Source organism: Mastacembelus armatus, unplaced genomic scaffold, assembly GCF_900324485.2.
Source record: "Mastacembelus armatus unplaced genomic scaffold, fMasArm1.2, whole genome shotgun sequence".
Taxonomy (NCBI): Eukaryota; Metazoa; Chordata; class Actinopteri; order Synbranchiformes; family Mastacembelidae; genus Mastacembelus; species Mastacembelus armatus.
The window spans coordinates 1,694,997-1,709,525 of NW_022872938.1; the positions used below are offsets into that span (position 1 = coordinate 1,694,997).

The 14,529-nt window shown below is 39.4% G+C and overlaps 1 protein-coding gene across 2 annotated transcripts in view; it reads right to left on the bottom strand.

The window, feature by feature from the left end:
* Positions 1–13,718, bottom strand: part of map7d2b (MAP7 domain containing 2b) — a 46,492-nt gene extending 32,774 nt beyond the window's left edge. For both annotated transcript variants that reach the window (XM_026305723.1, XM_026305724.1), the window contains exons 1-2: positions 13,061–13,718; positions 9,363–9,523 (exon numbers count right to left, since the gene is read on the bottom strand). In XM_026305723.1, coding sequence (XP_026161508.1) covers positions 9,363–9,523; positions 13,061–13,097 — 198 coding nt within the window. In that variant the 5' untranslated portion in view covers positions 13,098–13,718. The remainder of the gene's footprint in view (positions 1–9,362; positions 9,524–13,060) is intronic.
* Between the last annotated feature and the right edge of the window lie 811 nt (positions 13,719–14,529).

Here is a 14,529-nt window from a genome sequence, read left to right on the forward strand (position 1 = left end):
GCAGGACAAACCCCTGCACGGTATGTACCACCGAGAGATACAACAAGTGGCTGATTTCGAAAAGTCCTACCAGTGGCTGGAAAAAGCTGGACTGAAAGACAGCACAGAGGCACAAATCGTAGCAACACAAGAACAGTCCCTGAGCACAAGATCAATAAAGGCTGGGGTCTACCACACCAGGCAGAGAGAGAAAGAGAGAAAAAGAGAGAGAGAGCAAGAGGGAGAGAGAGAGAGAGAGAGAGAGAGAGAGAGAGAGAGAGAGAGAGAGAGAGAGAGAGCTAGATAGCTAGATAGATAGATAGATAGATAGATAGATAGATAGATAGATAGATAGATAGATAGATAGATAGATAGATAGATAGATAGATAGATAGATGGGGGCCCGGAAAGGCTCCACCTCTCCAATGTGTGCGGTTTGTAGAAGAACAGGCCCTAAGCACAAGATCAATGGAGGCTGGGGTCTACCACACCAGGCAGAGAGAGAAAGAGAGAAAGAGAGCGAGAGAGAGAGAGAGAGAGCGATAGGGAGAGAGATAGCTAGATAGCTAGATAGATAGATGGGGCCACCTCTCCAATGTGTGCGGTTTGTAGAAGATGCATGCACAGTCACGAACAAACTGCAGGAAGGAGGCTAGATGAAGAGAGGAGGAGGGGTTCAGAGTTAAGAGGGAGGGAGAGGAGGAGGCAGCAGAAATGTAAATTTAGGAGGGAGAGGTAGAAGCAGGAAGAGATATACAGAGATGCAGGTTTAAATAGATCAAAGCGGAACAAAGGCACAATGGAAAAACAGACTGCACCACTGTCATTTCTGGCACATTGCTTCAAGAATTTAGGGTAATCTGTCCAATACAAACATGATACATTTAGCACAGAAAAGTGCAGAGAACAGAGCCTTTAAATGGTATATAGTGTAGTATAGTATAATAAAGTATAGCATAGCTAGACTTACTTCAAGTAAAAACTACTCCACAGTTTATTCATAGGCATAGTTCGCGCAATATTTCTGCACAAATTCTGGTTATTTATCAGGGAAGCTGCAGTGAATTCATCAATATTTATCCTGAAGCAAATATGCCAAAGTTAGTAATAATGTTTAGGTTAAATTGATGTTAAATGAGAATCTGCACAACTGGAGTCAGTAACACATGCATTACAAAACAGACATAATAAAACAGATAAAAAACAAATTGTGCTGCAGGTGAGCTGTCTAACACATACAGATGTATAGCTGCACAATATACTTTTTCAGCACTGTCATTAATAATAATAATGAGCACTATTGTGCATTGAAGGACATGCCATGTCAAATAAGTCAAATTAAGTCTCAGAACATGTTTCACACAAGTACATGGACGCAAATGACACTGTTCTCTGGTGGACATAGTCAATTTTGCTGATCAGCAGACATTATCAAACACGGGACCATCAGTCTGTTGAAAGATGGAACTTTTTTCATGGTTGTTTTGAGCTGTTGAATATCTTCCTCTTGTTGATTCATGCTACCACACCGCTAGCTGAACTCTCAAACTGCAGCTTGCGCCTGCTTTGTGTTAGAATTTTCAGGTGACACTCAAGAACGCAACAGCCCATGAAACTGATCTTGCAAAGGTCAAGACACTTGCGTATCTGTACTGCAGCCATTCTGTCATGCTGCAACTTTTTTCTTGCTTATTTGATGCAGAAGGAAAACTTTCATTGTTCTTATTTATCATGCACAACAAACTACCAATCACAGTCATCCCTAATCAGGTTATCAAAGAACAAAAGGCATCCCTGCCCCCCACCAGTTGTTGACCACAAACTGAAAATAAGTGAGGAATGGGAGAAAAACACCAGAAACAAAGATTTGGTTACAAAAGAAAAGCAACATCAGTTGTGTGGAATTATGTCCACTACAAATAGGTAGCAGGTATTTTGGTTCTGCTTCCTAGATTTATTCATACTGCAACACATAGCACAGAAAAATATTTTTCAAATATTGTGCAATCCTATAGATTTGACTAGTCCTCTTAAAAGATTTTGCCACAAAATGATGCAGAACATCAATTGTGATGCCAAACAAATTTCCTTGAAAATAACACAAGGTACGTTTACTACCAAGGTACGTTTTTAAATTTCGCAAAATAATTAAAAATAATTAAAAATAATTCCAGAAACAGCTTTGAATTAGAATAAGCTGTTGTCATTTTTTTAACTTATAATAATATTGAAAATCTTAATAACTTATAGCTGAATGATTATTTGATTATTTAAAGATTAATTTAGCAACTATTTTGATAATCAATAAATAGTTTTAGTAATCTTTTAATAAGTCATTTTTCATAAAAAATGTCATTCTGTCTTGCGAGATTTGAGGATTATCTGTTTTCTGTCTTTATAATTTTACCTTAATATTTTTGGTTTTGGGCTTGCTGACCAAAATCATTTTGCAACCTATTTCCTGATATTCTATAGACTAAATGGATAAAAAAACAATTAAAAAACAAGAAAAAAACATCAAAAACAATGGTTAAAAAATAAAATTGGGATTAGGAATTGCCCCAGGCTTTAATGAATACAAAAACACTAAATACTTACAATAAAACACTAATAACCTACAGTTGTAAACCTTATATTAAGTCTCCTTGTTTTCTTTCAGATAACTTTAAGTACATTGATTCTGGATCTTTCTTTTCCTTTTCAGAGCTGAATAATGTGCTTGTCACAGCACTGCCAGCATCGAATATCTGTTCCAGGAAAAAAGCAGGTGATGTGGTGGTGGTGATGCCATTGCCCAGTCATTCTGTCATTAAGTTTTGCATATCAGTAAGGCTCAGCATGAACACTGAGCCTTTAAATCAATAGAGTGAACCAGGTCCCTGCCCTCTGACTGGAGAATCCTCTGTGGACCACTGAATCAAGGTTTGTTAACCCTACATGTGCTGCTTAGCATTTTAACAGGCACTAATAATTTATATTGTAGGTCAAACTGAAAGAAGACATGAAAGGCAATGTAAAAATAGATGGGCTCTAAAAATAGATGATAATAGTATGAGTCAATGATTAGCAAGCAACTGATATGCACTGATAAGTCATGCAGAACAGTGAACACAGTGATGTCTTTTGTTTTAGGCTTCAGACTGATGGAGCTAAAACTATGCTGGAAACAAGTCACATTTCTCCTTTTTTAACAGAGGCTATTCCATAGCCCTCACCTCAACTAAAAGCCAAACCTGTCTGCCCTACAAACACAGTTGTAGGGAATATAAATATATACATGTATATGTATACATATGTAACATATATTTTTAGCATAAATATAGTTTATGAATTATGAATATCATATATAATGCAATGTCAATCAGTCTCTAATCTGAGTTCTCTGATTTAGTGACGAGTTTACTGTGTGAAATAACACCAGTGATGCCAGTCACAGATGTCTTTTAAAGATTTATTAAGCTATATACATGGTAGGGGAAACAAAGGGAAAATTGAACAGAAAAAATAGATTAATTAATGAATTAAAACCTCTAGAAAAAAAGTATAACAGTAGGTGGTTTGCAGTGGTGTAAAGGAGATTTTGAAGTCAGTTATGTTTATGTTATGTTGTTATGTAAAGCATACTACTAGAATGTACACTGGGTGCATGACTTTATAGGCCCGATGACCATGAAAGTGGTCTGCATTTTGCAGAAGTCATTGTGCTGCTGTTGGTAAGGAGGCCGGTATTCTTCCCAGTCCATTCCTGTCTAGGCTGACTATCAGTTTCAAGGGTCATTAGGCGGGTTGACTCTGAATGTTTTTACTGGGATTGCCTGTCTAGTAGTAGCAGGCTGGAGATTTTCCAGAAAGATTTGTTTAAAATGGGCATCTTCTTCCATGTAAAGTTCATTTCTGGAGCCGAAATAGGCTCGAAGGAGTCTGTAGTAATATTCATTAGGGGGCTCCTGGCAGTTCTGTCGGACTGCCATAGCAGCAAGCAACCCGGTTTGGGTTAAGTGGTCAGTAATCTCCTGTTGTAATGCTTATCAGAGCAGTGTGAAGTGTGTGAAGTACCTCTGAACACTGTGGTGTTGACGCTCAATGAAATCAGTAACATGATGTTAACCTGATTAAATAGACTTTGTCATAGGCTGTAGTCTGAGGAAATACTTGCAGATAGCACTCGATGTCTCTCAAGTAAGAATGGATGTCCTGGGATCCCTTTGGACCTGAATCAAAGCATTTGATGTGTCACGCGAGTTTATTGTGGGACGCTGATAATGTGCTTGTTCTAATATGTGGTTAACCTGTTTTAGTTTGGCTGCTGCGGTTATGACTAGGCAGCGTCAGTTAGTAGACTAGACAGAGTGGACTGAAAATCAGAGGGACTGTTGTTTTGAATCTGTTCTGTATATCCTGGTAATAGATCTTTAGTCAAATTCATTAGCAGTGCTTCCTAGTAAGATAATCAAAGGGTTAACAACCAACCACTTAAGCGACCACACAGTAAACAGACTGATAACAAGCATTCATCAAACTCCCAGTAAGACAATGAAGAAGCCATCTGGCAAATTTAAAGACTATTATTGAGATTAGTATATAACTAAATTTCACATACACAATACATTACTGACTAAAAAGAAAGAAAGACAACATGACTTTCTACTTTGAATAGAAACTAAGGGATAATTACAATAAAGGTTATTTTGGCTTATTTTTTATGCATTGTGTATTATAGGGCATTACTATTCAAAATGCAAAACACGTGAGGAGAAATTTAGAAGACAAATTTGTCCAAATACCCTCAACACCTGATTAATATTGAGTAATGGTGGCCGCCACAGCTAAAGACAATGGCACAAGACCAAAGAAAAGCAGTCATGCTATCTATTAGAGCACACTGAGGAACAGATCACGAAGCTGTGTAAAGATTGTAAAAACCTTATTTGAACTAAAAACACCAAACCTGTTGCAGTTGAAGTAGCTTTTAAATCTGTTTCAGATGAGTTTCTGTACGGGAAAGGTCAAATTTTGATAGGAAAAAAATCTTTTTTAATAATGTAAATAATGTAAATGAATTATAATTGTAACCATCCTTAACACAGCAGTCTCTAGACTACAACTCTAACTACATCATGAAGATGTAACATGTAAACACAGCTCTGTAAATGCTAAATGTTTAATTATCAGCTGAACAGGTTGACCATATTCACCTAAAAAAGGCAATGATTTGTCTGTGTCTTGTTTCTGCTGACCCAAGTGGCCAGAAAAAAATCTATAGGTTGGCAAAATTATTCTCAGGTATTATTTATAAACAATTTAAGAGTAAAAACGTCAGCTACATCAGGTGTGTGTAGGTGTGTTTTGTGTTATCTGGCTCACACAGACACAACACAGACAGTGTTGGAGACAAACCAAACCAGAGCTTTCGCTAAATTTTGATTAATATATTGCTAAATTCTGATTAACACACAGAATACATGGATCGTCTTATACCAATTAAGCCACGGTTACTTAAAACCTGTGCAAAAACTTCAGGCAAAAATATGAATACAGTAATCTCTTATTATTCATGTATAATTTTCACTGTTCCAAACAGTTTGTGTTTCTTGCTTCAACAGAGAATATTTTGTGGCTTTAAGTCTACAGCAGAACCCATCCACACAGTTCATGTTTTAGCTGAATGCACAGAATTAGCCATCTGACATAAAGTCTTTACAGCTTCTGCAGTAATTACTTGATATTCCCTTAAACTCTGGTTCAGCAGAACAACATCTCATTTTGAATTGACTACATTAATGTGGTGTCAGAGAGCACAGAGCTCAGAGAGCAAAAAAAAAAAAAAAAAGAGTGGCCACTACAAAAGATGTTTTTCATCACAGAATCTTTCAATATTGTGCTGTGTTTTTTAATAATAGTTGGACGATTTTAGCACGTGAGAGGAAACATGACTGTTTGTAGTAGAGCAAAGAGGTCTGTTATGCAATGATGACATGATGTTATGTTTAAAATTAGACTGTCTAAATTAAATATTTAAAATAAACTGAGCTTTGGAAACTAATAAAATAAGTAGTTGATATTTTTCATTTACTCATGTGAAGAAGATTTTTGAGTATAAAGCATCATAAGCATAGCAAAATTCATTGACAAGCCCCAACACGCTCAACACAAGAGCAGCTGACCTGAGAGTGAAGATCGTAGGCAAGATGGACACCTGGACCCTCCGCGGCCGGTTACCAAGACTAAGTGAAGTACTCTCTGAAAGTCTACTAGAAGATGTGAATGCAGCATTATGAACAATCCCCACTGTGACCATCACCGAGACCAACAAGCTGATATACACCATGGCAACAGTGATCCTTGAGATGCTTGGCCACAAAATACATTCCACCACCTGCATGGAGAAGGAGGTTTAGAGAACATGGAAGCTCCTGTCGGGCATCATAGCGGCTAAGATGAGTAGGCACATGGCTCAATACATGAGCGGGACCCAGAAAGGAATGGGTAAGGACACCAGGGGAGCAAAACATCAACTAGATAAAGCGGTCACTCGAGACTGTCAGACCAGGCAGACAAATCTGTGTACCACCTGGGTTGACTACAAGAAAGCTTGTGACTCAATTCCTCACACATGGATCCTGGAATGCCTGGAGCTGTACAACATCAATAGGGCCCTAAGAACCTTCATAAGGAACTCAGTAGGACTGTGGAAAACAACCCTAGTAGCCAACCGATAGCACAAGTCTCCATCAAGTCCCTCAGCCAGATCATCACTAAGACGGGCTTCGGATACCGACTGCAAAATGGGGCAACCATCAGCCACCTCCTGTACATGGATGACATCAGGCTGTATGCCAGGACTGAGCAAGACATCGACTCACTGATCCACACCACCAGGATATACAGCGACGACATTGGAATGTCATTCGGACTGGACAAGTGTGGTCAAATGATAACAAAGAGAGGGAAGGTTGTCAGGACTGAAGGAGTTGAACTCCCAGAAGGCAGCATAGCGGATGTTGAGGGAAGCTACAAGTACCTTGGAATCCCACAGGCAAATGGGATCCAAGAAGAAGCCGCAAGGAAAGCAGCCACAGCCAAATACCTACAGAGAGTAAGGCAAGTCCTAAGAAGTCAGCTAAATGCGAAGAACAAGGTCCAAGCTATCAACACCTATGCCCTGCCAGTCATCAGATACCCTGCTGGCATAATAAGCTGGCCAAGAGAGGACATAGAAGCCACTGATGTCAAGACAAGGAAGCTCTTCCCAATGCATGGAGGACTTCACCCCAAATCCAGCATCCTGAGACTGTACACTAAGAGGAAGGAAGGAGGCCGGGGACTGGTGAGCGTCAGAGCCACCATCCAAGATGAAACAGCCAAGATCCATGAGTACATCAGGAAGATGGCCCCAAGCGATGGAATACTTAGTGAATATCTCAGGCAACAGAAGCCCGATGCAGAGGAAGAAGGGCGAGAACCATCATTGCAGGAAAAACCCCTGCACTGCATGTACCACCGACAGATACAAGAAGTGGCTGATATCGAAAAGTCCTACCGGTGGCTGGAAAAAGCTGGACTGAAAGACACCACAGAGGCACTGATCGTAGCAGCACAAGAACAGGCCTTGAGCACAAGATCAATGGAGGCCGGGGTCTACCACACCAGGCAGGACCCCAGGTGCAGGCTGTGCAAAGATGCCCCTGAGACAATCCAGCGCATAACAGCAGGTTGTAAGATGCTAGCAGGCAGAGCATACATAGAACGCCATAACCAAGTGGCCAGCATAGTGTACAGGAACATCTGTGCCGAGTATGGGCTGGAGGTCCCAAGGTCAAAATGGGACACACCTCCAAAGGTGAGGGAGAATGACCGAGCTAAGATCCTGTGGGACTTCCAGATACAGACCGACAAACAGGTGATGGCTAACCAACCGGACATAGTAGTGGTGGACAAACAGCAGAAGAAAGCCGTAGTGGTAGATGTAGCGATCCCAAGTGAGAGCAACATCAGAAAGAAGGAACATAAGAAGCTGGAGAAATACCAAGGGCTTAAAGAAGAGCTAGAAAAGATGTGTAAGGTGAAGGCAACAGTGGTCCCCGTGGTAATCGGCACCCTTGGGGCTGTGACCCCCAAACTGGGAGAGTGGCTCCAACAGATCCCAGGAACAACATCAGAGATCTCAGTCCAGAAGAGCGCAGTGCTAGGAACAGCTAAGATAATGCGAAGAACCCTCAAACTCCCAGGCCTCTGGTAGAGGATCCAAGAATGAGGAAGACACACACACCACCCATAGGGGTGAGAAGGTTAAATTTTTTTTTTTTTAAATATATATATATATATATATATATATATAGATGTAATATATTACATTAGCCACTAACCATGCTCCAAACCTTCAAATTTAAAAATCTGACTAGTATCTTATATTCACTTCAGTATAGGTTAACAAGTACTTGGAATTGTATTTGGACACTTTAACGATGCATAAGTACCAGAATTGACGCTAAATGATTGGTCAGATTATTGACTTCTTATCATATTGCTGCCTGATTTTAATCAGGCAGGATTCAATGTTGTTAATGGTATACGTTTTATTTAAAATAAGCTCATGTAAAGCTGTTTATGTACATGAATGAACTGGGGTACAATAGACCTGCCCTAATAATAAAAATCACAGTTTTTATTGGTGACTGAATCCTAAAAAATAACATTATGACCACCTGCCTAACTCTGTGTACACAGGAGTCATGAGGACAAGTTAAAGATCATTTTTTGTCCCCACTAAAGTTGTGATATCACCACTACAGCCACTGAATGTTTCTCTTCATAGAGACCAATGTAGATTATTTCAAACATTACAACAAAGATTCAAATAAAATGGGATTTTTTGCAAAGTATAAATTAAATTTGAAAGTTTAATCAACAGTAGGTTAACCTGGTCATCAATGAGCCTTGAACGCCCATGACCCTGTCATCTGTTCACTGTTTGTCCTTCCTTAGACAACTTTTGGTCAGTACTAACCACTGCAGACCAGGAACACCCAACAAGATCTGTAGTTTGAGAGATGATCTGACCCAGTCATCCAGCCACCACACTTTGGCCCCTGTCAGAGCCACTCACATCCTTACACTTAGCTGTTCTTCCTGCTTCCAACACATCAACTTTGAGGACTTAATGTTCACCTGCTGTTTAATGTACCCAACACACTGGCAGGTGCCACAGTAACAAGTTAATCTGTGTTATTCACTTTATCTGTCAGTGGTCATAATGTTATGGCTGATCGGTGTACCTCAACCTAAGCCCTATGTTTAGTATTAGTCAATATTATGAAACGTGTTTTGACATCCTATTTTCCCACAGGTAAGGAATGCATCATTAGTGTGCCGTGAACTCTGACCTTTTCTGCCTCTTGCTGTTGCCGTCTCTTCTCCTCAGCTGCTGCCCTGCGCTGCTGCTCCTTCCTCCTCTGTTCCTCCATCTTCCGCCCTCGTTCCTCAGCACAGCGCTCAAGCTGCTGCAGCACACGACGCTCTTTGTCCTGCAGCACCTCAGACAGCTCTGCACATGCAGTGTTACACACATGAAAAGGAGGTGGGAAGTAACTAAGTAACTTGGGACCTATCAAGAATCACCGGGGCTGGAGCCAGTCCCAGCTGACACTGGGTAAAAGTCGGGGAACACCCTGGACAGATCATTAGTCTATCACAGACATACAGACAGACAAATACTCACACTAATATTACCAGGCAATTTAGAGTCAATAATCATCTATGCCATAATGTATATTTATTGTTTATCTGTTTAACTCAAGTCCATCCATTTTTATAAACCCATTGTTTTTCCTTAGGGAGTCTTATACTCTATATAACATCAAAACAACATTGACATTAACCATGGCCCAATGGCCTGTGGCCACAAAAAGTTACCATGTGGCCACCATCTATCCGTAGTAGGTGGCCACAGAGGGCCACCAAGTTTTATCAAATCGCTATCGGGAATGTCTCAATGAGAGTACCTGTTTTAATAAAGGTTCAAGAAAAAATGAATACTCACCAATGTAACGTTTCTATGCACAAACATCCTGATTCAATTGCACTCTTTAATTCAACATCCTACAATAACAGTCAACAGTAAGGTTGCTTGTCATCAACTACCTGCTAGTAGGTAGGAGCTGATTAAGTATCGACTTACTAATCCTAAGCATATTTCTACCATTACCCCTACAGAAGAACCAGAAACACAAATGATAGACTACAAAAAAAACCAAAATGGCAACAAAAAAAGAGTAGTTTTGAGGAACAGCTGGCAGATGCAGTGAGAAAGTATAAAAATCTTTACAACACATCTTCTAGGGGATATAAAGACACACAAATGGCTAATAAGTCATGGAAAGAGGTAGCCCAAACGTTGTGTACGGAGGAGAGTGTTGTAAAAGATATTCGATATCTTATCCGCTGTATTGTAGTTTCTGTCAGATACCCACAATGTTTAGCGTGCGGCAGTGGGAGGGACATCGCAGAAGTTTTGCACTTGAGTTTCTCTTGGAGTATGAAATGTCCTGAGGGAGAACTAACTTTATTCTTGTTATCAGCACCTCAAGAAAACAAACAAATTTCTCTGTTCTCGCGGAGTATGTATCAGGGCTTAACTCTTACAGAATTTTCAATTTTAATATAGATACATATTTTCATTCTATTAATGACTTTTCAGTTATTAAAGTGTTATAGATAAGGAAGGCCGTATTATGCTGCATTAAATTACCTTTTCTACATAGTTTTTACATATGTTTACATTTTAACAACCAAAAATGTAGTTTGGCCACCAAATTTAGAGGGTGGTGGCACATGGGGGCAGCATAAAATGATTAGCATCTATCCCTCAATAATACATTCTTCACATGTTCACTTTAGTAGATGGCTAAATGTTGAAATTTATTTTCAATTGGCTACTGAGCCTTTGTTTTGATACTGAATATTTTCAGGCAATGCATAATAGGCAGTGTCTCTGTGTAGTTTTCAACATGGAGCCCTCGGTGCATGGTTGTTTCTTTCACTGTAACTACAAAAATACTGACTGCTACAAAAACTGCTACAATAAAATTACAAATAACAAGAAAATGCTGCATGTAATATAAGGAGTTTTTCTTGCAGTGCTGTAGCAGTTTCATGGTATCTGCACCATTGTGGTCACTATGATTACACAATATTTCTGCCAATCACATTGTCTTAATGAGCTGTCTGTGTTGGTGGTGGTGCTCACACCGCCAGGGAAGAAGTATGTCTGAACCCAACCCCACATTCTCATGCCCAGCTAAAGGAAATGTAGGCCAATAAGTGCACATATAGCTCAGCATGGTAAAAGCGAGCTGACCTGAGCAGGTGGAAAAAGGCTGTAACTGTGCAAGTGTGTGCGTTACTTGTACCCTGTGTCTTCTCTCTGTCCTCTTTTGTTAAATGCAACCGTGACCCTTTAGACATGAAGAAAAAGAGAGCTATGTTCAGTTGGTAATATTGTGCATGAACTTGATGTCAGAAAAGTACAGGTTAATTTGTCATTTTAGCCATAATAAAAACAACAAAATGTGTTAAAAGTTTCTTCTATCAGCTTCAAAACATATAATCAAAACAGAAACTACTAGAGATCATAAATATTACATGCTGCTCATTTAAAGTGGGTCCAAAGTGGTATTTAATAGATATTTTTCCTACATCTTGATGCTGAAATATTTACAATATGGTAACTGAAGATAATGTACATCAGAGTACATCAAAGCGTGTAAAATGATTAGACGTTTACCTGGAGGGCTTTTGTGACTGGATGGTGATCGTGAAGAAGATGCATGCCTATTGGTGAGTTGTGGTCCAGGAGGCGGGACCAATGCTGTGTTTTGCAGAGAGGAGTCAGAAATGACTCATGTTACACAGGCCAAGAGGCAAATACAGCTAAAAATGTAAAGCTGGAGTGCTGAATGTGATTCCTGAGTTCATCAATATGGAAGGAGCTGCAAAACTATCAGTCACACACACACTCATAGCACCCAAATACAATAAATCTTCTGTCAGTCACTGTATCACCTTTGGGGTTAGATGTAAGTGTAAGCTGTCAGCAGAGGAGCACTGAGGGTAGCCTTCAGCCCTTTCCTGCTATTTTTTACTATTCAATCTGTCAACCGGAGATGAAAGCAGCCAACAACTATCGACTGACGCCTGAGTACACACAAACACAAGAGACAGTAAAAAAACGTCTTCTCAACACACACAGATAACACAGTTCCATGCAAATCTGAGTCGCAAGTGCGCAGTGGGTTCTACTTATCTTTATTTTTAGTCACGTTGACATTTGAAAAAAAAAAACAAAAAAAAAGACATGTATCATATTTTAAAGGAAGCAACACAGTATGTAATTTGAGTTGAGGTTGAGAAAATGCTGAACACATGTAGCAGTCAGTTTATCAGTCATTAAACAATAGTCACATGAATAAATGACAAAATGTATATAAATAATGATGAAACTAATCGGTAAAAGAAGCACATGCACAGATTTTAAATATATATATATATATATATATAATATATATAATCTAAAATACAATGTATAATATAAACCGTGTTAACAGAGATTCACTAAATTTGTATTAGTCAAATATCATATGCAGAAATCCAGCAATAATTGCTATCTTCTAGCATATATTACATATTTACAGTATCGTTACATATACTTGTATATGCTCACTTTGCAATTGTTTTACAATACATGGAGACAAAAAGCCTGGTACTTATTACATCAGTGTGTAACCTTGCTTGGTAACAGTGCCTAATTTAGGCCATAGCATCTAAATATTTAAAAGACATAACCTATATGCCATTCTCTATAAAAAAAAACTACCTTACTATTATTATACCTTAATATTATTTTAATCTTTTAAATATAAAATACAGGGCATAGCACGACATTTTAAAAAGCATAGCTGAATTATGGCAGGACACTAAAGGATCCATTTCTTTGTGAAGTAGCTAAGTGTCTGTGTTTAAGTACATTAAACACATGACACGGGGAACAGCAGAAATCAATGTAAATTAAATTTATTTTGCTCACCTGTTATATCAGCACGACTGGGAGCCAATTTTGTCATCGTCGTCGTCGATCTTTCCCAGCAGAGGAAGCTGGAGACCACAGGAACCCGCAGGAGACCACAGAAACCCGCAGAAGACCGCAGGACAGGAGACCGCAAGAGAGGAGACCGTGTCCAGTAAAATGACTCAGGAGAAGCGAAGAGAAAAATACGATGCTGAGAGGGGGAGCTTATGTCAGAGACACAAGAGGCGGGGATGTGCCTCAGAGCTAGCACGGATTTACGTTTGATGGTGTATGATGTTGACCATGACCTAACTATGGTTTTTGTGCACCTCAGCTAAATTAACGTCAGCCAAACCACTGCCACTATAGCTAATCTGAAGTCAGTTAATGAAAGAATTTACGGTTACATCTAACTTCCTACTAGCGTTACCTCAAAAACAAAACAGTCATTTATATTTTAGATTGATAATTAAATAGTATTAACAGATTTACACAGTTGTAAATGTCTCTATTTTCCATGATACTTGGTCGACTCCGTCCTCCTTCGTTCTGGCTCATTTAACTGAAGCAGAAAACCTGTGGCCGCTTCTCATTTGACAAATTTACATATTAATACGCCGCAAACCCCCACTCCTGCAGTTTATGCGTTGCTTAGCAACCAGGTGTTCGGCTTCTAAAGAACTACGCAGCTCGGCGGAAGGATAAAACTGACTGATGAGAAACACTACAAGTGGAAACGGTTTATTAAACTTCTGTTTTCATACAGAGGTGCGTTTTAAGTCTTGTAGCTCCTAACTCTGGCTCTCTCTCTCTCTCCTTCACGCGGATCATAAAGTGTCTCGTGACAGAGCGCACGTGCCAGGCACAAGATGGCCACTCGCGGCGCTGTTACGTCATATATATCAGTCTGATACGTCATAGCGTCTGCGCACACACGGAAGCCTTTTTGACACTGTGAGGACTGTGATTAAAGTGCCTATCCTAGATGTATGTCCTAACCTCATCCATCACAGCTAAATGTCTAACCAAAACCCTTACCATAACTTCAGCCTAAATTTAATCCTAACCTAAAAACCAAAACTAAGTCTTGACCCCCAAACAGCCAAATGTCCTCACAATGATGGTTAAAAAGTTTACTAAGGGTACATCTACATGACCTTTTGCAGCTTCACTTCCCACACTTGCATCTCTTCTGTGGCTGTCTCACCGAGGACATGATGCATCATTATGGCATTAATCAAGCCACATTCCTGTCTAGAATTACACTTTAGATATTCATAATCATATTCTCATAATGACAGTCACAATAACAATCGGCTATTTCAAGACATCCACAACAGTGACTTTAGTCAAAAGTACACTTATGATATAAAACTCCAGTAGCTGCTCTATCTTCATATATCCCTAAACGAAGTCACCCTACTCCAAAAGCACATTTTGGAAATCCACATAGAAACTCATTTTGGTTCTCTAAAATCCAGTTATTG